We start from the raw sequence: 23,515 nt of genomic DNA on the forward strand, positions 1-23,515 counted from the left end.
CCCACTGTGAGGTATAATATTTGGAACGAATGAATACGTCTCCATCCTGATCTGAAGCTGTGGAGGTGGGCAGTGAGTTTTCCCCTCCCTTCTGTTTCAGGTTTCTATCGCGTTGAATTCTCCTGCAGAAAAACAGCGCTGCTCTTTTCCACCTCTTCTGAAGCTGAGCTTCGTGCAGGACTTCCCAAGCTGTCCTATGATCCTTAAGCATTCCCCCAACCCAACCCATCCTATGATTCTATGGTTCTACAACCTTTGAGGACCCAACCCAACCCATTCCGTGGTTCTATTATCTTTGAGGACCCAACTCAACCCATTCTGTGGTTCTGTGTTGTTTGAGGACCCAACCCAACCCACTCCATGGTTCTGTGAAGACCCAACCCATTCTGCAGTCCCATGATCTTTAAGGCCTCTTCCAACCCAACCCATTCTATGACTCCACAATGATCCAATCTATTCTACACAGAGTTACTTTGGATTGCTCAACGTCACCTCTTATCACATCTGTAAAGTGACCCCTGCCCAAATTCTGCTTTTTTGGCTTCCCACCTATCGCAGAGTTTTACTTACTGATGGCCTCATTCCATGCTTTTCTCCAAAGTTGATTTATGAGTGTTGTGGCATTTTCTACTTGGACAAAAAGAAATGGAAAATCAAGAAGAGGAATCAAAGACCTCATTTCTTTTTATTAGAACATTGGCACAGCGATGCTTCCCACTTCACTTTGTGCTTTGTTGTCATTTTCTCACTGGATTTGTTGTGGGTTTTTTTCCTACAATAACCCGTTGTTTGTTTATTTTGGTTGTTTTTTTTTTTTTTTTTTTTTTTTTCACAGAATAACCAAGAAAAGAGCAATTTTTGGATCTGAACAGAGAAAAATCCATTGGGTTAAAACCCCAATCCGTTAAAAGCACAATGGGTTAAAAGCCCAATAGGTTAAAAACTCAATGGCTTAAAAAGTCAATGAGTTAAAAACCCAATGGGTTAAAAACTCAATGAGTTAAAAACCCAGTGGTTTAGAAACCCAATGGATGAAAACCCAATGGGTAGGGCTGGTAAAAGTCCACCTCTTATGTTATTTTTCTTTCAATAAATTCCAGTGTTGGGTGTCTTTCTATTGACATGGGGATGAGCAGCACCTGAGTGCCAATTTATAGCCTCAGTATTCACTTTGAGGTGAAAACATTGCCCTCCACCTCCCTTCCCATTTCTCCAGGTTTGCTATTTGTCATTAAAATCATTATTTTTTCCTCCAGCTGTCGCGCGTTGCCCCCGAGGAAATGCAGCATCGCCCCATTCATTGACCACCAGAGCACAGTTTCACTCCTTCACAGATACGTGACCCGGAAGGACTTTCAGGTTTTCTTTGCATCTCTTCACTCAGTGCCATACAGAACACGGGGAGCACCCAGAGAAAGATGTTTGTAAGGCAGAGTCCCTCCCAGCCATTTGTTTTATGGGATTATTCCTCGCCTACCTGTCCAACTTGCTGGGCAAAGAGGATTAAGTGAGAAAACAAGTCAAACCAGCCAACCTCGCACAGCCTCTCCATCTGCCTGCCAGCATTGCCCAGATCCTTTGCATCCCATGAGTTTCTAAATTCTTGGTTCTTCCCCTTGTGGTGGAATGGAGAACCCATAAATGAGCAACGGGCGGCACAAGGAGCCACACGAGGGGACGGAATGAATTTGTTTCAGAATGATTTGACTTTCAGAAAACAAACACAATTTTAGCAGAGTTTTTGAAGAAAGAGAGATGTTGGTGTTGTCCTCAGTCAATCACATAGGGACAACAACCCAAAAGATGTCCCCAGTTGATCATATAGGGACAACAACCCAAAAGAAGTCCCCAGTTGATCAGATTGGGACAAAAACCCAAGAGATGTCCCCAGTTGATCAGATTGGGACAGCAACCCAAAAGATGTCCCCAGTTGATTAGATTGGGACAAAAACCCAAGAGAAGTCCCCAGTTGATCGCATAGATACAACAACCCAAGAGATGTCCCCAGTTGATCACATAGGGACAACAACCCAAAAGAAGTCCCCAGTTGATCACATAGGGACAACAACCCAAGAGATGTTCCCAATTGATCACACAGGGACAACAGCCCAAGGGACATCCCAACCAGCCCCTGTGAGGACCCATCACCATCCTCTTTCTCCTCTTCACTCTTGGATTCCTCCCTCTCACCCAATCAATCATGTTGGGACAACAACCCGAGGGATGCCCACAGTTGACCACACTGTGTCAGCAACCCAAGGGACATCCCAACCAGCCCCTACGAAGTCTCATCACCATCCTCTTTCTCCTCTTCACTCCCGGCTTTCTCCCCCTTGCCCAGTTTGTACTTGAGGCGTCGGAGGGGGTCGGTGATGCTCCTCCTGGCACAGTCATCAAAATCTTCCGCCAGTCGGAAATTTCTGTCCACCAGCTCGGCTGCCTCCTGCCAGTTCTGGAAGCAGGCAGGACCCATGCTGGTGATCTCATCCACGGCGTTCCCGACGATGATGTCCCCGTTGGGTTTCAGCACCACAACCCTGGGCACCTCAGACACCGCAAAGCGCAGCTCCAGTTCCCTGCAAAGGGAAGAAATCTCAATTCGAGACGCGTTGCAGACGTCCCACCGCACCCAGAGTTCCTCAGTATTCATTACAGTACAAAGTCTGAAATGGCAGCGTGCTCCAAGAGGGGCTGGAAGTAATTCTCAGCATTACCTGCAGTTCGCTCAGCCGTTAGTGAGGTTATGGTAAATATAATCACATTTCCTAATCGAGTGTGTGGCAATCAGCCCATGGCAACTGGGACTGGGTCTGGATGGGTCATAAGGTCCCTCCCAACCCAAACCATTCTATGGTTCTACAGTTTTTAAAGATTCCCCCCAACATTCAGTGAATCTGTGATTCCACAGATCTTGGATTCTGTGAATCTACAATCCTATGATTCTGTTGTTTGATGATCTTTAAGGTCCCTTCCAACCCAAACCATTCATGGTTCTATGATCTTCAAGGTCACTTCCAGCCCAAGCCACCCTAAAATGTTGTGATTCTATGACCTTTAAGGATCCTTCCAACCCAACCCATTCTGTCATTCTATGACTCTATGATCTTTAAGGTTTCACTCAGCCCAACCATTCCATGATTCCATCTTTCTATGACTCTATAATCCTATCATCTTTAAGGACCCTCCCAGCCTAAGAATTTCTGTGTCTCTACGGTTCTGTTTCTACAAATCTATAATTTTTGAAGTCCCTTCCAACCCAACCCATTCTCTGTTTCTATCATCTTTAAGAACCCTTTGAACCCAAACCCTAGACATTATATGGTTCTATGATCTTTAAGATCCCTTCCAATCGAACCCACTCTGTGATTCCACAATTCTGTCATCTTTAAGATCCCTTCCGACTGAACCCACTTTGTGATTCCATGATTCTGTGATGTTTAAGGTCCCTTCCAACCAAAACCATCCCATGATCTTTAAGTTCCCTTCCCACCCAACCCAACCTATAATTCTGTAATCTTTAAGTTCCCTTCCTACCCAACCCAACCTACAATTCTATGATCCTTACAGTCCCTTCCCTCCCAACCACTCCATCATTCCGCACTTCTACGACCTCAAAGAACCCCCGCAACCCCACCACCCACCTCTTGAACTCATCCCCGAAGGGTAACGACAGCCACCTCTTGGGCATGGACTTCAGGAAGGCCTCCTCCTGCTGCGCGGTGGCGTCTCGGGACACGTACACCAAACACAGCTGCGATGCCCGTTCCACGTAGAACTCATCTGTCAACCTCACAAAGAAATCCTTCAGCCGTGGCACGAAGCTCCGGCACCGCGGACATTCTGCTGCCCCGAAATACAGCAGCATCACTCTGTTCTCCAAGGCCAAACACAGCTCCCTCTCCGTCTCCACCTCATCCCGGTCCCTGTTGTTGACGATCAACACTTTCCCAGCGAACAGAGAGGCCATGGGGGTGGGGAGGGGGGGGATGACGGTTCCCAATGGGGGATGTGCAGAGCAGTGAGTGTCCAAATGGGGAGGGATGAGACACGCAGCCCCCGCGCTTCTTCCCCCCCCCCTCCCGCCGCTCCCGGCTGCTATTCATAGCGGCAATCGGATTAAACCGAGGGGTCAATGCATGCGGGGACGGCGCTGCGTTGGGTCCTGGCACGGAACCCACAGCGTTGGAGGATGAGAGATGGGGCACAGCAACGGGACGGCGCCCAGCACTGCGTTTTAACGGGGCGAACAAGCAAACATGCAAACAAAGGAACAAACAGCAGCTCGTTTTCTATTAGATTTAAGGCCAAAAAAAAAAAGTCTTTTCCCGGTGCGGCTGTCCCGGTTTCCTCGCACGGAGGACAGTGGGATAAATCCTCCGTTCCTCTCCGCATTAACTGGAGGAATATAAAGGACAACTCCGTTTTCTATTAGAATTACGGCTCGAACGCCTTTTCCCGCTGCTTTTTGCCCGATTTCCCCTTCTCCTCCGCGGGGACAGCGAAGCGAAACCACCGCTCCGCTCCGCTCCGTTCCGCTCCGCTCCGCTCCCTACCACGGACAGCTCCGCCCCTTCTCCTCGCCCAATCAGGGACCTCCCTCAGTGCTCTCCACCAATCAAATCGCGAGCAGCCGGATTGTCCCGCCCACCGGGGGACAGCCCACTCTTTCCCCGCAGCGCCGCACGGAGCTCCGCGGTCGGATCCGCTGCGGGCGGCGGAGCGGTGCGGAGGTACGGCGGAGGGGATTTGGGGGCTGGGGGGTTGAGGGGGGGGAATTGGGAGGGTGGGAGGTCGGGAGGGGTCACAGCGGGGCCGGGGTTGCGGATTTTTCGAGCCCGGTGGATTTGTGACCGCTCCTTCCATCCGCAGCATGCAGCCGGTGGGGGTTTGCACCGCGGCGCTGGGATCGCTGGGGTTGATGAGGTTCTTCGGGGTTCCGTGGGTTTGGAGCCTGGCGGCAGCGCTGGGCATCGGCCTGGGAAGCGGAGGGTGGAGGCTGCTGAGGGTGATCTGCAAAACGGCGCTGCGGGATCTCTTGTAAGTGATGCGGGGCTCGGGGTTCTGTGCCCGTACAGCGTGCGTCGTGCCCCACAGCCAGTGCCCTGTTCCCAGTACCCAGTGCTCTGTGCCCAGTATCTGGTACACAGTCTGGTGCCCGGTAACCTACACCCAGTGCCTGTTACCCTGTGCCCAGTGCCCAGAACCTGGTGCCCAGTATTCAGAACCTGGTGCCCAGTGCCCTGTTCCCAGTGCCTGGTACCCTGTGCCCAGTGCCATCTGCCTAGTGCCCAAAATCTGGTGCCCAGTATCCAGAACCTGGTACCAGTGTCCTCTTCTCAGTACCCAGTGTCCTGTTCCCAGAATTTGGTGCCCAGTACTCTACACCCAGTGCCTGTTACCCTGTGCCCAGTGCCCAGAATCTGGTGCCCAATATTCAGAACCTGGTGCCCAGTGCCCTGTTCCCAGTGCCTGGTACCCTGTGCCCAGTGCCATCTGCCCAGTGCCCTGTTCCCAGTGCCCAAAATCTGGTGCCCAGTACCCAAAAGCTGGTACCCAGTGTCCGCTTCCCAGTACCCAATGCCTTGTGCCCAGAATCTGGTGCTCAGTACCCTATACCCAGTGCCTGTTACCCTGTGCCCAGTGCCCAGAACATGGTGCCCAATATTCAGAACCTGGTGCCCAGTGCTCTGTTCCCAGTACCCAGAATCTGGTGCCCAATATTCAGAACCTGGTGCCCAGTGCCCTGTTCCCAGTGCCTGGTACCGTGTGCCCAGTGCCATCTGCCTAGTGCCCAAAATCTGGTGCCCAGTACCCAATGTCTGGCACCCAGTGTCCTCTTCCCAGTGCCCTGTGTCCTGTGCTCAGAATCTGGTACCCAGTACCCAGTGTCTGGCACCCAGTGCCCAGTACACTACACCCAGTGCCTGTTACCCAGTGCCCAGAATCTGGTGCCCAGTGCCCAGTATCCACAACCTGGTACCCTGTGCCCAGAACCGGATGCCCAGTACCCAGTGTCTCCTACTCAGTGTCCTCTTCCCAGTGCCCAGTATCCTATTCCCAGTACCCAGTGCCCTGTGCCCAGAATGTGGTGCCCAGTATGCAGTGCCTGGCACCCAGTACCCAACACCCAGTGCCCATAAACCTGGTGCCCAGTGCCCTTTTCCCAGTGCCCAGAACCTGGTGCCCAGTGCGTGGCACCCAGTGCCCCGTTCCCTACACCCAGTACCCAGTAACTGCTGCCTAATTCCCAGTGCTTGGCCCCCAGGACGTGATACCCTGCAGGATGCACATCCCACCCCCCACCCCACTGCCATCCCCGCACTTCCAGTTCCACCCCAGTGCCAGCATTGGTGCCAGTCCAGTTCAGCCGCTCAGCCCTGGTGATGTGAGGATGTTTCTTGCTCTCCTCTCTGCCTTCGAGGAGTGAAATTCGGGGATAGGAGCAGCATGAGGAAGGACCACTGTTACTCCTGGGAGCTGTCGTGGGTGTCTCACTGATTTCCGCAGTTTTTAGCCCATTTTTGGGGGGGATGTGCTTTGAATTTGTAAGGATTTAGGGCCGTTGCCCTGGCCAGTGCTGCCTGGCTTTGCCATGGCTGTCACTGAGCTTTGAAGAGCTGTTTCCTCCCGATTGCCTGGCGAGCTGGGAAGAATGGTAGAAAATAAACCGGGCGGAATAAAACCCTTTAAGTATCTGGAAAGTGTGGCTCATGAGACAAAAGGGTCCTCTGTTCTGCGCTTGGCACCGCTCCGCGGAAGGTCACCGCGCAACCCAACCATGGCCAACAGCTCCGTTTGTGGGATCCCTTCCCCCTCCCCTCTGTGCTCATTGACACTCAGAGCTGCGGGGGTTTCTTTAAGGACTGATATTAAACGACGTTTGGAGTTTCTGGGGATTCTTCCAAAGTCTCATGGCGCAGTAATTCCCTCTTTGATGTTGGCGGAAGAGAACCGCGCTGCGCTGCCTCCATCTGTCCCATCTCCAGAAGGAAATGGAATCTGTGGTGCTGTGTCTCAGGATATATTCTGATGTATTATTCATCATTCGTTACACGATCATTGAAATCTGTTTTCTTCATCCCCTCCGACCATCCCAGGGCCAAAAGGGGAACCATTGGCTTTGTTTTCTTCCTTGCTTCGCTTTATGAGTGGTGATGTCGGCTTTATTACTTAAATAATGACAGATCCTAAGGTGTAAAATTGGATAAATAGCACAGAAATGCTGAAAAACATCCTGGCAAGAGAGGTGCTGCCTATGTAAGATCTCGGTAATGTCTCGGTGAAAGCAATCATTGCAAAGCTTTTTTTTTCCCTACTCATATCCTTAAAAGAAAAACCTGTGGCTTAGCATCACTTGTTTGAGTTGATACCAACATTCAGATTTATGGATCAGCCCTGGTTTGAGGCATGGCAAAGTGCCAGAATTGTTGGGTTTTGTGACTTTTTTTACCATAATGCTAAAAGTCATCGTTTTCCACAGAGCACAGCAGTGGTCCAAAGTTCAGTGTCAGCGTGGTTGAGGTGTCCAAGGGGTTGGATTCCAATGGGACTCCCATATGGGGTACACACACTGCATCCGTTTTCCCATATGGAAATCGGTGCTATATTTGACTCAGAAATATCAATATTAAAAGGAAACAAAACAAACAAACGAACAAAAAAAAAAATTAATTAATTTCAATATAAACCAAAGATTGTAAAGTAGACCAAGAGCCATCCACAAAACTTGGTGCCCTTCCTGATAACACCAAGAGTGTCCCAGCATCATATTTCCTTCTGGAGAACGTTGCAATTCCTTCTGGAGAATGCTGTAAATCCTTCTGGATTTCTTATTTCTTCTCTTTCTTTGCTTCAGTGGCCTCTCGGTGCTGCTACGAGTCAAGTACAAATTGCGATGGCACCAAAAAAACAACAACACCATTCCCAAGATGTTCCAGGATGTCGTCCGCCGGCACCCCGACAAAGTGGCCCTGATTTACGAGGCCACGGGTGAGAAGTGGACCTTCCGGTGGCTGGACGAGTATTCCAACGCTGTGGCCAACTTCTTCTACCAGCAAGGCTTCCGCCTTGGGGACGTCATTGCCATCTTCATGGAGAGCCGCCCCGAGTTTGTTGGCCTCTGGTTGGGGATGGCGAAAGTCGGCATCGAAGCGGCCCTCATTAATTTCAATCTGCGTTTGGATTCTCTGGTTTACTGCATAACGACGTCAGGAGCCAAAGCGGTGATTTTTGGAGGAGAGCTGTCCTCAGGTGGGTCACCTGGGTGCCTGGGTGATCATAGAATCATGGAGAATCATCTTCATATCATAGAACCATGGAATGACTGGGTTGGAAGGGTCCTTGAAGATCATAGAACCATAGGATGGGTTGGAGGGGTCCTTAAACATCACAGAAGCGTAGAATGGTTGAGTTGGAAGGGTCCTTGAAGATCATAGAGCCATGGAATGGGTTGGAGGGGTCATTAAATATCATAGAACCATGGAATGGTTGGGTTGGAAGGGTCCTTAAAGATCATGGAGCCATAGGATGGGTTGGAGGGGTCCTTAAATATCATAGAACTGTAGGATGGTTGAGTTGGAAGGGTCCTTGAAGGTCATAGAGCCATGGAATGGGTTGGAAGGGTCCTTAAAGATCATAGCACTATAGAATAGCTGAGTTGGAAGGGACCTTGAAGAGCACAGAACCATGGAACAATAGAACGGGTTGGTATCTGGACCTAGATCTTCAGGTCCTCTCATTGCGGCAACGTTTTGGGGCACAACAAGACATCACACAGATTACTTTTGCCACTGCCTACCATGTTATATTTCTTGCAAAGCCTTTCTTGCTTTGTGTTGCAGCAATAACCGAAGTGAATGGGATGCTGGGGAAGAACATGGCCAAGTTCTGCTCCGGTGACTACAACCCAGAAGTTGTTCCTGCAGAGACCAGGCACCTGGATCCTCTTCTGAGCACTGCATCGAAGTCACCACCAACTCAGATTCCAGCCAAAGGCTTGGATGGTTGTGTTTATCAGCAGTCCTTATTTCTTAGTGGGATGTCCATAAGAATCATAGAACTGTATCACAGAATTTCCATCAGAGTTGGAAGAGACCTCAAAGATCATTGAGTCCAACCCATCACCACCATGCCCACTAAACTACGCTACTCAGAGCTGGGCTAGGAGACAGCAAAAGAGGGGTTAAATCAACCCTGTTTGGGGTCACAGATAGAAAAAAAAAACATGGGGAAAAAGAACAAAATGTAAGACTGTGGTTCCAGGGTATTCTGGATTAAGTTTCTCAGTAGCTGAGATTTGCAAAGAAAAAAATATATAAGATCCAGGTTTAAAGGCATTCTGGATTAATACTCTCCATAGCTGAGGTTTCCATGCACATGTGAGATCAACCAGGATTCTCATTTGGGAATTTGTTTCCTATGGGTGGAACAGTGCTGCAGAAACTCAAGTTTTCCTAGCAGGGCCTTGGGTATACTGCCCTACCTTCAGCTTTTCCTATAGATTGCTTTGGAATTAGGGTCTGAGCTGGAGAGCTCATCAAATTCCGGGACCATTTGTGTAGAGGTGTGTGGGTCTCATCCTCAGAGCTCTGCAAACTCTTTGTATGCATTTATTTATTTACCTCTATGGACAACATCCAGACCTTCTCCTAGGGTACATTTCAGCGCCCGTGTCAGACGTTGAGCTGTGGTCAAAGCCCATCCTCAAGTGCTCTGATAGGAACAAAGCTTAAAAACACCTTTTTATGAAGGGTTTTCTCAGAGAGCTGAGGTCAGTTGGCCTGATGCCTGTTTTCTGCTCTTTCAGATCGGCTCTTTTACATCTACACTTCAGGTACAACGGGAATGCCCAAAGCTGCCATTGTGGTGCACAGCAGGTGAGGACCCAAGGAGACAATTTCTTCTTTCGACGTTTCTCACGTTGTGAAAGCTGAAGCTTGGTTCTCCCCACATCCTCATCCTGGGCTGTGTTCTTGCAGGTATTACCGCATCGCTGCCTTTGGGTACTACGCCTACAGGATGCACCCAGAGGACATCCTCTACAACTGCCTTCCGCTCTACCACTCTGCAGGCGAGCATCCCCTGCCCCGTACCCACGTTGGGATCCTCCACGTGTCCCCACGGGTGACCCCAAGCCAACCTCGGGCTCTTTGTTTTCCAGGTAACATCATGGGGGTCGGCCAGTGCCTCATCCACGGCCTCACCGTGGTCATCAGGAAGAAGTTCTCTGCCAGTCGCTTCTGGGACGACTGTGCCAAGTACAGATGCACGGTGAGGGCTCTGCTGGCTCGCTGCTTTGCTGCCCATCTGCAGATGGTCCCCTTGTCCCGGAGCCATGGAAGGAATCAGTATGGTTTGATATGGGTTGACATAATGAGTAGAATTAGAAGCGTGACCTCAACAGGTGGGATTTTGAAGAGAGATCCCAAGCGCTGCCCTCTGAGTTATAGTTTGGACAATTAAAATCCTCATGTATCTCCAAACAAACTGTTTTATTCCCTTTACTGAATCTTTCAGTGGATTTTGTAGAAATATTCCCCATCCCAGTATTCTTGGTGCGTTATAGAAAATAATAAGGCTCCAATAAAGGGAGAGTTTCTGTCCCCAGTGAAGGCAATGGTAGAAATTCAGTGTTTTCAGGATATGTTGGAATGAGTACAAACAGAACAGTTTTTAAATCCACTGCTTTGGTAACTTCAGCCTCAGGAAAACACAACAGCATCCAAACCAACCTTCATCAGTTCTCTGTAAGATGTGCTGCGGCGTGATTGAATTGCCAGTGCCATTGTAGGGATGTGGGATGGAGACTTACGGATGTCTTTCGCCCATCCTCACCTGCTCGCTCTGTAAAGCCATCAAGACTGAATTTTCAAACACAAACATCTGTTGTAATTGGGGGAAAGGTCTTTGAGAACTTGAGTTCTCTTGGCAGCTCGTCGTCACTGAATACTTGCTTGCGTCGGTGCCAACATCACCTACTAATTTAAGCAGCTCTTCCTCCTCCGTGGTGTTTATCTGACCCTTCTCCCATAAGGAATATTTATAGGTGGTAATTGGATCCCCACTCAGCATTCACTTTGTGACATCAAGCTTTTTGCTTACAGCCGACCGCTTGTTCCCCCAACCTTCCTGGAGCGCGCCCAGAACCCATCCTGAGCGATGTCTTTGTGTTTGCTGCTTCAGATTATTCAGTATATCGGGGAAATCTGCAGGTATCTTCTGAACCAGCCAGTCCGAGAGTCGGAGACGCAGCACTGCGTGCGGCTGGCGGTGGGCAATGGGTTGAGACCCACCATCTGGGAGGACTTCACCAAGCGCTTCCGCATCAAGCAGATCGGAGAGTTCTACGGAGCCACGGAGTGCAACTGCAGCATTGCCAACTTGGATGGGAAGGTGAGGGAAGAGAAAAGGTGGAGAGGAATGAGTGGAAGGGAAAAAGCTCTGCTTGCTTCCCTGGTTCTCTGCACATTGCGTTCTAGAGATGATAAAGAGCTAAATTGGTAAATGAGAGCAGCATGCACAAAAAAAGTGGAAAAACTCAGGGCAAATTTCCCTCCTGAATAGAGCGGGAATAAAAAGCAGAGAATTCCCAGCATACAAAACCCAAGCCATTTTCTTCAGCCTTTTGGGTTTTTTTTTTTTTTGTCTTTTGGAAGGTCGGTGCCTGCGGCTTCAACAGTCGGATCTTGCCCAACGTTTATCCCATTCGTTTGGTGAAGGTGAATGAGGACACGATGGAGCTGATCCGTGATTCCAGGGGGCTGTGTGTCCCGTGTCGCCCAGGTGAGCGTTGACTTGAAGCAATTTACTGCAGTTCTTTGTTCAAATATTTCATGAGCTCTGATAGGTTTAAGGAGTTTGTGGTGTCGTATATGGATTTTTCCGTCTATATCTCTGATGGTGGATCAGTTGCTTTAGTGAAGATCTTTGGGACAAGCAATGATGCGATGGAATACATCATAACTTGGTGTCATCTTGTGCTGTTTGATCCTCTTTCCTGCAGGAGAGCCAGGATTACTCGTAGGTCAGATAAATCAACAGGATCCCCTGCGTCGCTTCGACGGCTACGTCAACGAGAGTGCCACCCACAAGAAGATTGCTTACAATGTGCTCCAGAAGGGGGACCAGGCCTACCTGTCAGGTACTGGGCTCACTGGTACCGCAGTTCCTCAGCACTGATCATGGAACCATGCAAGGATTGGGTTGGAAGGGTCCTTAAAGATTATAGAATCACGGAAGGATTGGGTTGGAAGGGATCTTAAAGATCAGAGATCCACGGAATCACATGGATTGAGTTGGAAGAGACCTTGAAGCCCATCCAGTTCCAACCCCTGCTGTGGGCTGGTTGCCATCCACCAAATCGGGTTGGTTTGATGACATCTAAACCCAGTATCTTCTTTTGAGAGGAGCAGATGTGGTAGTGTTTGGAAGTTGCCAGCTGTTGAGCTGCTCTGGCAGCAATGTTTATGTTTCAAGGAGGGGGAAGTTTTCCTCTGCCCTTTTTCTGCAGCTGCAGCTTTGTTCTCTCTCGTAATAATGTGGAGGTGCGGTGCTTGGTGATGGAAAGTCACTCAGCTGGTTCTGCAGTTCCATGGGAAGAAGACAATCTGGGGGGAACAACAGAGGGTGATGTACAGCTGAGCTGAGGCCCAAGGTGATTTGGTGTCTTCTCTCCCTCCAGGAGATGTGTTGGTGATGGATGAGCTCGGCTACATGTACTTCAGAGATCGCAGCGGAGACACTTTTCGATGGCGAGGAGAGAACGTCTCTACCACAGAAGTGGAAGGGATGTTGAGTCACATCCTCAACCAGACGGACGTCGCGGTGTACGGAGTGGAAGTGCCAGGTAACATCTCAAGTCAGAATTCTCAAGCTTTAGGGAGAAAGGAAATAAGTAAACATACCAAATGTGCTTCACGCTGTGGGACAGGTAGAACTTGGTCACCTCTACTGAAACCAGGCACCTGAAAAGGAGAGGATGTAATAGAGGCCAGAAGGGGAGTTTGATGCTGTTGCATTCTTTCTGAGCAGTAGGAATCACCTGAGATGTGGGCATAAGGGAAATCCTCCAGGCCCCCAGCATCTCTGCAGCCTCCGCTGGGCTCAGTTCCCCAGCAGCTCTGAACTGGGGAGCCCAGCACTGGGCCCAGTGCTCCAGATGGGGCCTCCCCAGTGCAGAGCAGAGGGAGGAGCACCTCCCTCACCCAGCTGGCCACGCTTTGGGCAATGCATCCCAGGGTTCTGTTGGCCATCTTGGCCACCAGGACACACTGCTGGCTCGTGGTCAACCATTGGCCACCAGGACCCCCAGATCCTTCTCTGCAGAGCTCCTTTCCACTGCTCAGCCCCAGCCCAGACTGATGCATGCTGTTTTTCCTCCCCAGGTGTAGAACTCTACACTTGCTCGTGTTAAGCCTCATCAAGTTCCTCCCTGCCAAACTCCCCAGCCCATATCTACACTTGAATCTCTTAAATATTTCATGCTTAACTCACGCTACCTTTTTGTGTCTTCACCTCTTTTATTTCAGGGGTGGAAGGAAAAGCTGGAATGGCAGCAATCGCAGATCCTAAAACGAAAGTGAACCCCAACATTCTGTACCAGGAGCTCCAGAAAGTTCTGCCTTCCTACGCCCGGCCCATCTTCCTCCGTCTTTCACCCCAGGTTGACACCACAGGTAGGGGCAATCCCCATCTGCTGCTCTCAGCCAACTTTTAGCTCGAAGGGGGAACTTTTATTTGGCATTGAGCTGAGAAAGCAGCCCTTAGGCAATGCGCTGTAACTGGAGCCGCTTGGTTGGCTGCCATCCATCTTCTCCCAGAGGTTGCGTAATAAAATCCTCCCTTGTAGTCAACAAATACCATTAATAAAAGCTGGAGCTCAGTCTTAAGCCAGCAACAAGCTCGTTATAGGCTTTAAAACTGAAGCACAGCAGGAAGAAAGCTCTCTGAAATGGTATCCGTGTGGCTACGGTGGAGCTCTGCGTGCACAGAGTGCTGCTGAGAAAAGAGAGGAAGAGGCTCTGAGCCCCTCTCACTCTGTGCTGCACCATCTGCTGCCTTTTGTGGGCTGTTGCGTGGTCTTGTTCTGGTCACACCGTGTCTGCATGCCCTTAATTTTGCTTGTAACACAACCAGCAGCCACGGCAACAGGAGATGCTTTGGCTGCTTTCTTTGGTGCTTTAAATTTCCTGGGATTCCAGACAGCTCTTCCCATTTTCTGGGAATCCACGGAGTCCTTCCAGTTTTCTGGGAATCCACAGAACTTTTTCATTTCCTGGGAACCCAGAGAGCCACTCCTTATCTTTGGAGAAGCAAAATCTTCACGAGCTTCACATAGGAACACGGTGGCAAACAGAATATTTGCAAATTCTTAAGCAAAACTCTGACTGAAAATGAAATGCGGTGTTTCTTTCTCACGGCGTTCCCTTCAAAATATTTTCTCTCTTCTCCCTTCTCTGAAGGCACTTTTAAGATCCAGAAGACCCGCCTGCAGAGGGAAGGCTTTGACCCCCACCAGACATCGGACCGGCTGTATTTCCTGGATGTAAAGCTGGGGAAATACGTTCCGTTGGATGAATGCCTTTACGCCAGGATTTGCTCCGGGAAAGTCGCCTTATGATCAAACCTGGATCAAACCTTGCGAGGAAAACGACGATTAACTGAAAAGATGATGCTTGTGGGAAGCTGATACGCAACGTGAGACCCTCCGACAGCGAAAGCACCAGCAGGGAAACCTCTCTCGGGGTGTTGCCCTCACCTAAAGCACATTAACCCAGCGAGCACTGACCCATTAACCCGCTGCCACACTGATAGAGAGGATTTTTTGTGCCTGCTCCCCACTGCTGTGCTGTCAGTGGGAGAGGTTTTGTGGTGATATTTATGGACGTGCCCCACACGGGTTTGTTTGTGCTCCGCCTGTGGACTGTACTTAACGAGTTAGGCTTTTAACAAAGCAGTCTTTAATTGTGTTAGGTTTTACCTTAACGACGCCTGGAAATCTCACACGTGCCAAGCCCTTAGGGCTGGGAGTTACGGACGTGAGGGGTTGAGGCCTCTGAGCTCGGAGCTTTGGGGTGCAGGGAGGTGGATGGAGAGCAGCCGTGCTGCGAGCGAAGCCTGAGGAAATGTCAATGAGTGCTGCTGAGCAAGCTGTGACGTGTTTTCATTACTTGGGGGGGGCGCGGGAGCCAGGCGAGAGTTAACACAGAGGGATGGCTGCGTGCAGCGTCTCTTTCCACTGCTTCTCGCTGAAGGTGAGCCGGGCTGAGGCTGCGGGCGCGGGGCCGAAGCCCTCACGCAAGGCCGAGGCCTCAACCCTCGACTAGGCCGCAGGTTGCTAGGCAACGCGCAGCGCTCCCCACTTCCGCCTTCCTCTGCGAAGCCGCTTTCGGCGCGCCCCCCCACTTCCGCCTCCCGCTGTGACGCCACATCCGGCCGCCTCAACCCACTTCCGGCCTCTGCCGCTCTCCACTTCCGGCCGCCGCCATGCCGGGCCGCATCTCGGTGTTCCCGTCCCCTCAGGAGCTGGGCTCGGCCCTGGCGCAGCTCGTTGTGCAGCGGGCGGCCGGGAGCGGCGGCCGCTTCTCTCTGGGGCTGTCCGGAGGCAGCCTGGTGGGGCTCCTGGCCCGGGAGCTGCCCTCAGCCGCCTCCACCGGAGCCGCTAACGGGGCGGGCCCGTGGCTCTTGGCCTTCTGCGACGAGCGCCTGGTGCCTCCCGAGCACCCGGAGAGCACCTTCGGGGCGTACCGGGCTCAGCTGCTGCCGCGGCTCCAGGCGCCAGAACCGACGGTCCTCGCTGTCGCTCCCGGGCTCTCTCCGAACGCTGCGGCCGCGGATTACGCCGAGAGGCTGCGAGAGGTACCGGGGGACGAGGGGGAGGGGAGGGCAGGGGAGGAGGCAAGGGGGGGGAGAGGGGGGCTTCACGAGGAGGCGGGACCCCCCCCCTTCTTCCTTCCCTATGTGAGGAGCTGGGATCCCCTCCCTATATGAGGACTGCCTCCCCCCCTTTCTTCCTTCCCTATATGAGGAGATGCCCCCCCCACCTCCCCATCTTTTTCGTTCTGTATATGAGAAGCTGGAATCCCCCCCCCCCGTCTTCCTTCTCCATACGAGGACCTGATGGCCCCCTCTCCCCCCCCCCCCCCCCCCCCAGTCTTTCCCCACCCAACGAGGTGGGATTCCCCTTTTCTACCTTCCCCATGCACAGTGCTGGGACTCCTGCCCTTTTCACACTTAAGAAGCTGACCCCCCCCTCACCCAAAGAAAGGGAGAAAAAAAAGAGGAGCTAGTACCCCCCCAGTACCCCCTCCTCCCCCCATACCTTTTCTTAGGCCAGGAGCTGGGGGTCCCCAACACAAGGACTTCCCCCCCCCCCCCCATCCCCTCCAGGATTTGGGCAAATCTCTCACCTCCCCCTTCCTCCAAGATTTTGGGGACTCTCTTCCCCATTGCCCCCAGGAGGACTTTATTTATTTGGGGGACTTTCCTCCCCCCGTTCCCCCCAGCATTTGGGGGACCCTTTTACCCTCCAGGATTTATTTGGGGGACTCCCCCATCCTCCCCCTGCAGGATTTGGAGGACTCTCCCCTTCTCCCTTCCCTCCCCCCCAGGACTTGGGGAGCCCCCCACCCCCTCTCCCCCCCAGGATTTGAGGGACTCCTCCCCCCAGGATTTGGGGAGCTCCCCCCACAACCCCCCCGTTCCCCCCCAGGCCTTCCATGGTGATGCTGTGCCCGTCTTTGACCTGCTGCTCCTGGGCGTGGGGCCGGACGGCCACACCTGCTCCCTGTTCCCCAACCACCCCCTGCTGCAGGTGAGTGTGTTTTGGGGGGGGGAGGAGGGGGGAAGGAGGGGTTAGGCAGCTCCGCCTATCCCTTTCCTTTGTTCCAATTTAGTTTTTAATACGTTTGTTTTAATTATTTTTGATAGGAGAAAGAGAAAATCGTGGCTGCTATCACCGATTCCCCAAAGCCTCCGCCGGAGCGCATCACGTTGACGCTCCCAGTGCTGAATGCTGCACGCACGGTGGTGTTCATTGCCACGGGGGAGGGCAAAGCCACCGTCCTAAAGGTTGGGGACACTGTGGGGACAGCTTTGCTGCCCCACAGAGGGATCTGATTGTGTTCTGGTGACACAAAGGTGTTTTGTGATGGGGTTGGGATGGAGCTTTGCAGTTCTCTTTCGTTGTAACTCCTCTGTGGTGAAATGGAATTTTGTGATGGGGTTGGGTCTGAGTTTTGCGGTTCTCTTTCGTTGTAACTCCTCTGTGGTGAAATGGAGTTGTTTTGTGATGGGGTTGGGATGGAGGTTTGCGGTTCTCTTTTGTGACAACTCCTCTGTTTCATCCAACAGCGTATCTTGGAAGGCAATGAGGAAAACCCCCTCCCCGCCGCCCGTGTCCAGCCACACACGGGGCAGCTGCTGTGGTTCCTGGATGAGGCAGCAGCCAAAGAGCTGACGGTGCCCTTTGAGAAGCATTCCATCCTGTAGGACCAAACCCTCGGCCGATTTACTGGGGATCGGTCACCACAGCGCCCGCCCGGAGCCTCCACGTGGTGCTGTGGTTTGAGGAGTCCGCGTGGAGCAGCAGTGCGTTGAGGAGCGGCGTTGTGTTTGTGTGGAGCACAATGATGAGGTCGTTCCTTTGGTTCTGTGCTGGGCTGCAAACAGGGAGCAATGTGAGGTGGTGGTCTCATGTTTTGTGAACGGTGGCTGTGATGTTTCGAGGAGTGCGTGGTATTAAACGTACGGATCTCAGCTCTGAGGGCGTTTGCTCTTCCACTTGGTTGCACCCTTCCATAAAGCACAGCAAGGAGCAGAGCCTCGGGTGGTACAGGGGGTGGGGAAGGCACAGGGACACCCAGGTGCTCCAAGCTCTCCTTTATTTTCCCACGTGGTTTGTTGGATCCATCTGCAGTGATTTATTTATCTCCACTGTGAAGCACCGGGCCACATCTCCTCCCTGTCCTGTTTCATTTACGTCTGCACAGTGGCACAGGTTTTGTTTCCACCTTTTCAGTCTCTCTTTTCTGTTGTTTGATGCTTTTATCTGCTGTCGCTTTCCCAGCAGTGATAGGGAATGGATTGAAACCATGCAATGCCCAACAACAGGAACAGCAGGAAAGCAGCAGCACTCCTGCATGGACCAGTGAAGAACCTGCAAGAACTGTTCAGAGGCACAGAGCAGCTGGCACTGACCTACAATCCTCCTCCCAGAGCTCTACTGCCTTCCCAGTGCTCCCCACAGGGCCTCCCAGTGCACTCTGTGGCACCAAACGTGACTCCCATACAATTTCATGGTGCTGTTGTACATTTTGGATCTTTTCTCATACTGTTCACATGCACTCTCAGCAAAGACTCTCATCTCTACAAACTTACCATGCTCATCTTCTGTTTTAGGGAAATTATGTCATTCTCTGTTTGCTCGTTGAGTCAGTTGCTTTTCAGAGCTTTGTCTGAAGCTTTACCTGCGTCCTCAACATGCTGCAGATCATCTGTGAAGGTTAAGAATTCTGGAATTCTCCTCACAGACTTCTGCCAGCAGATGCATTGAGGTTCTCCTCTAATCTGTTGATTTCGTGTCTGTAACCTTGCAAAGAACCGTGATGTTAAAACCACGAGGCCATTCATTTCTGCTGCCAGCAATCACATCATTTCCAAGGAACAACTCTAAAAGCTTACTAAACCTTTCAGTCTCCTTCAGCTCTTCACAAGCTGCTGTAAGCGCCATAATTCCGGGCTTGATGTTGTTCATGTGGTCTTGAAATGACAGCTTGAAAAAAAAAAAAAATAAGGATGAAGATGTGATCACAGCACTGACCTCATCACAATTATAAATTGTTCCTACTCACCTAGATCATATATTCATCCTGCGCTGCAGCTCAGGCATTAATTCCTTTCTGCTCAGGGAGATTCTTCACGAGAGCTCCCTCCCGTACCGCCTTCCTGGTGTCCCAGCACAGCGATGCTTCCCAAAAGGTTTGTGGTGTTTGTGTTGCCTGAGAATCCCCACTTATGTGCTGTTTTGGTACATAAGGTCTGCAGGTGCCTGTGAGGAAGGACTCTGTTTTCATTCCATTAAGGTGAACACACTCCAGGTATCCTGCAGCACAGATATAAGTGCTGGTTAAGAGAAACTGGGGTGTAAATGCATCTCTTCCTTTCAAAAGGTGGAGAAGCCAGAGCTGAAGAGCCAGGAGCTGCAGCTCGCAGGGTGGACTTCAGGTGTCCATCAGTGTGGAAGCACCACAGGGACACTTCCCAAAAGGTTTGTGGTGTTCACGTTGCCTGAGAACCCCTCCTTTACACCCTATGTGAGAGATGGCAATCAGCAACCTGCATTCTCCAGGACGAATATCACCAGTAGTTCCAAGGTTCTTATCCTGTCATAGCAACAATCCTTCTGAGACCCTAATGAGAACTCAGACAACGAGCTGGGCTGAAGAAAGCATTTCTATCCTTGGAGACACGGATGAGGATGGCTGGTTTGTGGGAGAGCTGATGGACGGCACCAGAGGTCTGATCCCTTCCCATCCTCATAGAATCGTACTATTCAGGTGGGAGAAGTTTCAGATGACATCCTGGGTACAGCCCTGCCTCCAGAGCTCCGTGAGCTCCTGCTGGACGCCGATAATGAGGAGAGATTGGATGCCCCATCCCTGGAGGTGTTCAAGGCCAGATCAGATGGAGCCCTGGGCAGCCTGGTCTAGCATTAGGTGGGAAGGTTGGTGGCCCTGCATGTAGCAGGGGGGTTGGATATTCATGATCCTTGAGGTCCCTTCCAAGCCTGGCCATTCTGTGATTCTGTGAAAGCAGAAAGCGATGGTCGCCGTGCAGGGATCTGTTCTATGGAGATGAGTGAAGATCTGTGTCCGTGCATTGGCTGAAGAACGCAGGGATCCCATAACAACACCAACATCCCGCCGTATTCCTGTGTTTCTGGATGAAAACCATCCGCTCCCTCGGGTGTTCCAATGGGCGGTGCTCCATCAGCAGCAAGACCTGGAAAACTCCTCAGGCTGTGGGTTCCCAGCAGGAAAGGCGCTTTATTTTTGCTTATTTGAGGCGAACGTCTCCTGCGGTGTGCCTGGGGCTCTTCCTCAAGGCTGACAGACGGTTTGAACGTCGTCTGTGGTGAATCCACGGCTGCTGCCCCACACAGCGCTGCTTTACTCCCCTCTCAGCGCCTCCTCCCGCCTGGGGGAGCTGAATCAGCCTAATAGCCGCCAGACTGCGGTTCTCTCCCGTCCTTACTCCGCTCCCCTGTTTCTGCCGGCCTCCTTTCGTCGTTTTCGGCTTTCTTTGCCGCCTTCAGTCCCGCCCGCTCCTCAGCGCCTCCTCCTGACGGCGGAGAAAATGGCGCCTCTACCAGAGAACTCTCGCGAGAGCCCGCTCCTCCTGCCCCCCTGCCCCCCAAAAATATCGCGAGAGCACAGCCCCGCTCTCACTCTTTGTGAACTCTCGCGAGAACGCGGTCGCCACGCACTCCTGGAGCTCTCGCGAGAACTACGCGGAGGAAATGGCGGCCACCAGTGCTGCTCCCGCGCGCGTTTTCTCGGGAGCTCTCGCGAGAGCTCAGCCTAATGGCGGCGCCCTGTCAGCTTCCCGCCTCAGCGCGGCCCCTCTGTGGCACCGCCTGCTGGCGGCAGTTTTTTTCCTCTGAAAATCGCCCCGTTTCCTAAAAATCCCCCGTTCCCGCAGGACCTGAGCTGCTGCCGTCCCCCTCGGCCGTCAGGGGGGGGATCCCCTTTCCGTTCAGCTGCGGGAGCAGCAAAGTGGTGCCTGCACCTCCTCTGCTGCAGCTCTCCCAGGGCACTGCGCCCCGTGTCCCCACACATTGCGCCCCATTCACTCCCAGTGCACTGCGCCCCGTGTCCCCACGCATTGCGCCCCTTTTCCCCATGCATTGCACTGCGTTCACTCCCCACGCACCACATTCCATTCACTCCCACTGCGTTGCACCCCGCCCCCCCCCCCCCCACCGTTTATCACACCCTGCCCCCCCTTTGCATCTCCTCCCCGTTCCCACCCCCCGTTCCCCGAGCCCGACTTTTCCCTCCACCGCACCGCATTTCCCGCCCCGATTCCCCGCGCGCGGGAACGCCCTTTCCCGCTTCGCCCCGCCCACTTCCGCCCCGCCCCGTGACGTCACGCCGCGGGGCGGGACATCCCGTCGTGGGCGTGGCTTGCCCGCCGCGTGGGCGTGGCTTGCCCCCGTGTGGGCGTGGCGCGGCGGCGCCGTGACGTCGCTGCAGCGCGGTGAGGTCAGTGCGGCGCCGCTGCCGGACCGCTGCCCCTCGGAGCCGCTCCCCCCGCCCCCCTCCTCCTCCTCCCCGACCGCTCCGCGACGCCTCCCGGGTCCCGGCGGCGGGAGGGCGGCTCGGCCGGGCCCGGAGCGGCGTCTCCGCCGCCTGAGGTGAGCTCGGGCCTAACGCGAGGGGCGCGGCGGCGGCGGCCTGGGGTTGGGCGTAGGGGAAGGGGGGGGGGTTACGCTATTCACATCCGCGTTTACGTCGCCCCGCTGGCGTAGCCCGCATTGCGTAACGCGGCCGCTGCGTCAGGGAGCGCTACGCAAAGTGCGGGCGGAGGTCGGGGCGCGCTGCGCCAACGGCGTAGCGAGGGGCGCGGGGCGCGCGCTGCGCCAACGGCGTAGCAAAGGGTCACGCGCCGCCTGCGTAGGCCGTATTCTTCACGCCTCCACGCAAAGTGCGCACCTCGCTGTTTACGGGGGAAGGCGGCTTCGGGGCGGGACCCGCGGCGCTCCGAGCGACGAGCGGAGCTCCGGGGCCGCGCCCGTCCCTCCCGCCCCTCCCCCGAGCGCTCCGCTAACTGCGTAACCCCCCCCCCCCCTCCGCGCCGTTTGCGCGGCGCCGAAGAGGGGCGAGAGGCCGCGGGGGCGCACGGCGCGGCCCGTCGCTACGCCGTTGGCGTACGGCGGCCCTCGGGGCTGCGCCGTCGGCGCGGGGCGGTGCGCAGAGTGCGGGGCGCGGGGCGGGGCGGAGCGCGGGGCACTTCCGGCCGCCGCCATTTTGTCCGCGGCCCTCGGGAGGAAGCGGCGGCGGGCGAGGCCTTCGCAGCCGCCGTCGCCTCGCGGCCCTCCGCCTCCGTCCGCCTCCGCGGCGCCGGTGAGTGGCTCCCGCCGGGCCCGGCCGTTCTTCGGGGATCCGCGGCCGGGGGGAGGCCTCGGGGCGGAGCCGGTGCTTTTCGCGGTGGGCCCCGTCGGGAAGCCGTTGGGTTCCGCCGTGAGGCCGCGCTGTGTGGAAGAAGCGGGGGTGGATCGGGGCGGCGGGGCGGGGCCTGGAGGCGGCGGGGCGAGGAGAACCGAGCGGCTCCGGGCCCCGCCGGCGGCGTCGGTCCGAAGGTTTCGGCCGGGATCGAAGCGATCCCGAACGGGGGGGGGGGGGTTGAGGACGGGGGGGTGGGGATCCCGGAGTTGTGCCCGCCGGTTTCCCGCAAATATCCCCGCGTCCGTCGGCCGACGGCCGGCACGAATCCCCGCCCGGCTCCTTACCGGCGCGGAGCCCCGAGAACAGCGCTGAGAGCGGCCCCGAGAGCGGCCTCGGGAACAGCGCTGGGAGCTGGCGGCCCCGGTCACCCACCGCCCCCAGGAAACCCCGAGAACTGACGGCCCCGAGAGCCAACGGCCCCATAGAGCAGCCCCAGGAACTGTAACTAATGGCCACGAGAAATAACAGCCCCAGTGACAACCCTGAGAACAGCCCCAAGAACAGCAACCCCAAGAGCAGCCCCGAGAGCTAACAGTCCCAATAACGGCCAGCCCCAAGAACAGCCCCAGTAACAACCCCAATAGCTAACGGTCCCAATAACAGCACCAATAACGGCCAGCCCCAAGAACAGCCCCAGTAACGGCCAGCTCCAAGACCAGCCCTGGTAGCTAACGGCACAGAGAGCAGCCCCAGGAACTGTAACTAATAGCCCCAAGAAATAACAGGCCCAGTAACAACCCCAATAGCTAACGGTCCCAATAATGGCCAGCCCCAGGAATGACCCCAGTAACAGCCAGCCCCAAGAACAGCCCCAGGAACAACCTCGATAGCTCACAGTCCCAATAACAGGGAGTCCCAATGACAGCCAGCCCCAAGAACAACCCCAGTAACAACCCCAATAGCAAACAGTCCCAATAACAGAGACAGGGAGTCCCAGTGACAGCCAGCCCCAAGAACAAACAGCCCCAGTAATGAACATCCCCAAGAACAACCCCAATAACTCACAAGCCCAATAACAGCCAACCCCAAGAACAACCCCAGTAACAGCCAGCCCCAATAACAGCCCCAATACACCCCATTTCTTCGGCACTTGCCCACCAGATACCCCCAGTTCCCCCTCTGACATCCCCCCCAACTCCCCTCTCTGATCCCGTCCCCATAACTCTCCCCTCTTATATTCATTCTTCCCCCTGATCCCCCCCCAGTTCAGCCCATATCCCCCCAGGCCCCACCCAGCAGCTCTCCCCATTTTAAACCAAACCCTCCCCATCTGGCAGCCCTGGACTTCCCCC

The 23,515-nt window shown here is 53.9% G+C and overlaps 4 protein-coding genes across 7 annotated transcripts in view; 3 read left to right on the forward strand and 1 right to left on the reverse strand.

The window, feature by feature from the left end:
• Positions 1–1,061: 1,061 nt before the first annotated feature.
• NXNL1 (nucleoredoxin like 1) lies at positions 1,062–4,524 on the reverse strand. Of its 2 annotated transcripts, none has more exons than XM_090128766.1 (2): positions 3,678–4,524; positions 1,062–2,576 (listed from the first exon to the last, which is right to left on the reverse strand). In XM_090128766.1, exons 1-2 carry the CDS (start codon positions 3,965–3,967, stop codon positions 2,279–2,281), a joined length of 588 nt encoding a protein of 195 aa, XP_089984892.1. In that variant the 5' UTR covers positions 3,968–4,524; the 3' UTR covers positions 1,062–2,278. The 2 variants fall into 2 exon arrangements, with proteins under 2 accessions (XP_089984892.1, XP_031464951.2); XM_031609091.2 differs by having other exon boundaries at positions 3,642–4,524.
• A 91-nt stretch (positions 4,525–4,615) lies between these two features.
• SLC27A1 (solute carrier family 27 member 1) lies at positions 4,616–15,142 on the forward strand. Its single transcript, XM_031609090.2, has 13 exons — positions 4,616–4,730; positions 4,870–5,037; positions 7,856–8,250; positions 8,841–9,002; positions 9,806–9,875; positions 9,978–10,069; positions 10,160–10,269; positions 11,182–11,391; positions 11,655–11,781; positions 12,002–12,139; positions 12,680–12,844; positions 13,527–13,673; positions 14,460–15,142. The coding sequence occupies exons 2-13, from the start codon at positions 4,871–4,873 to the stop codon at positions 14,615–14,617; spliced, it is 1,941 nt and encodes a 646-aa protein (XP_031464950.1). The 5' UTR covers positions 4,616–4,730; position 4,870; the 3' UTR covers positions 14,618–15,142.
• A 197-nt stretch (positions 15,143–15,339) lies between these two features.
• Positions 15,340–17,761, forward strand: PGLS (6-phosphogluconolactonase). Its single transcript, XM_090128765.1, has 4 exons — positions 15,340–15,855; positions 16,709–16,810; positions 16,927–17,067; positions 17,350–17,761. The coding sequence occupies exons 1-4, from the start codon at positions 15,484–15,486 to the stop codon at positions 17,485–17,487; spliced, it is 753 nt and encodes a 250-aa protein (XP_089984891.1). The 5' UTR covers positions 15,340–15,483; the 3' UTR covers positions 17,488–17,761.
• A 4,236-nt stretch (positions 17,762–21,997) lies between these two features.
• BRD4 (bromodomain containing 4) overlaps positions 21,998–23,515 on the forward strand; it is a 56,860-nt gene continuing 55,342 nt past the window's right edge. For all 3 annotated transcript variants that reach the window (XM_090128762.1, XM_090128764.1, XM_090128763.1), the window contains exon 1: positions 21,998–22,121. The gene's annotated coding sequence lies outside the window, so the exon portion shown is untranslated. The remainder of the gene's footprint in view (positions 22,122–23,515) is intronic.

Source organism: Phasianus colchicus, chromosome 34 (genome assembly GCF_987193195.1).
Source record: "Phasianus colchicus chromosome 34, bPhaCol1.hap1.1, whole genome shotgun sequence".
In the NCBI taxonomy this organism is placed as follows: Eukaryota; Metazoa; Chordata; class Aves; order Galliformes; family Phasianidae; genus Phasianus; species Phasianus colchicus.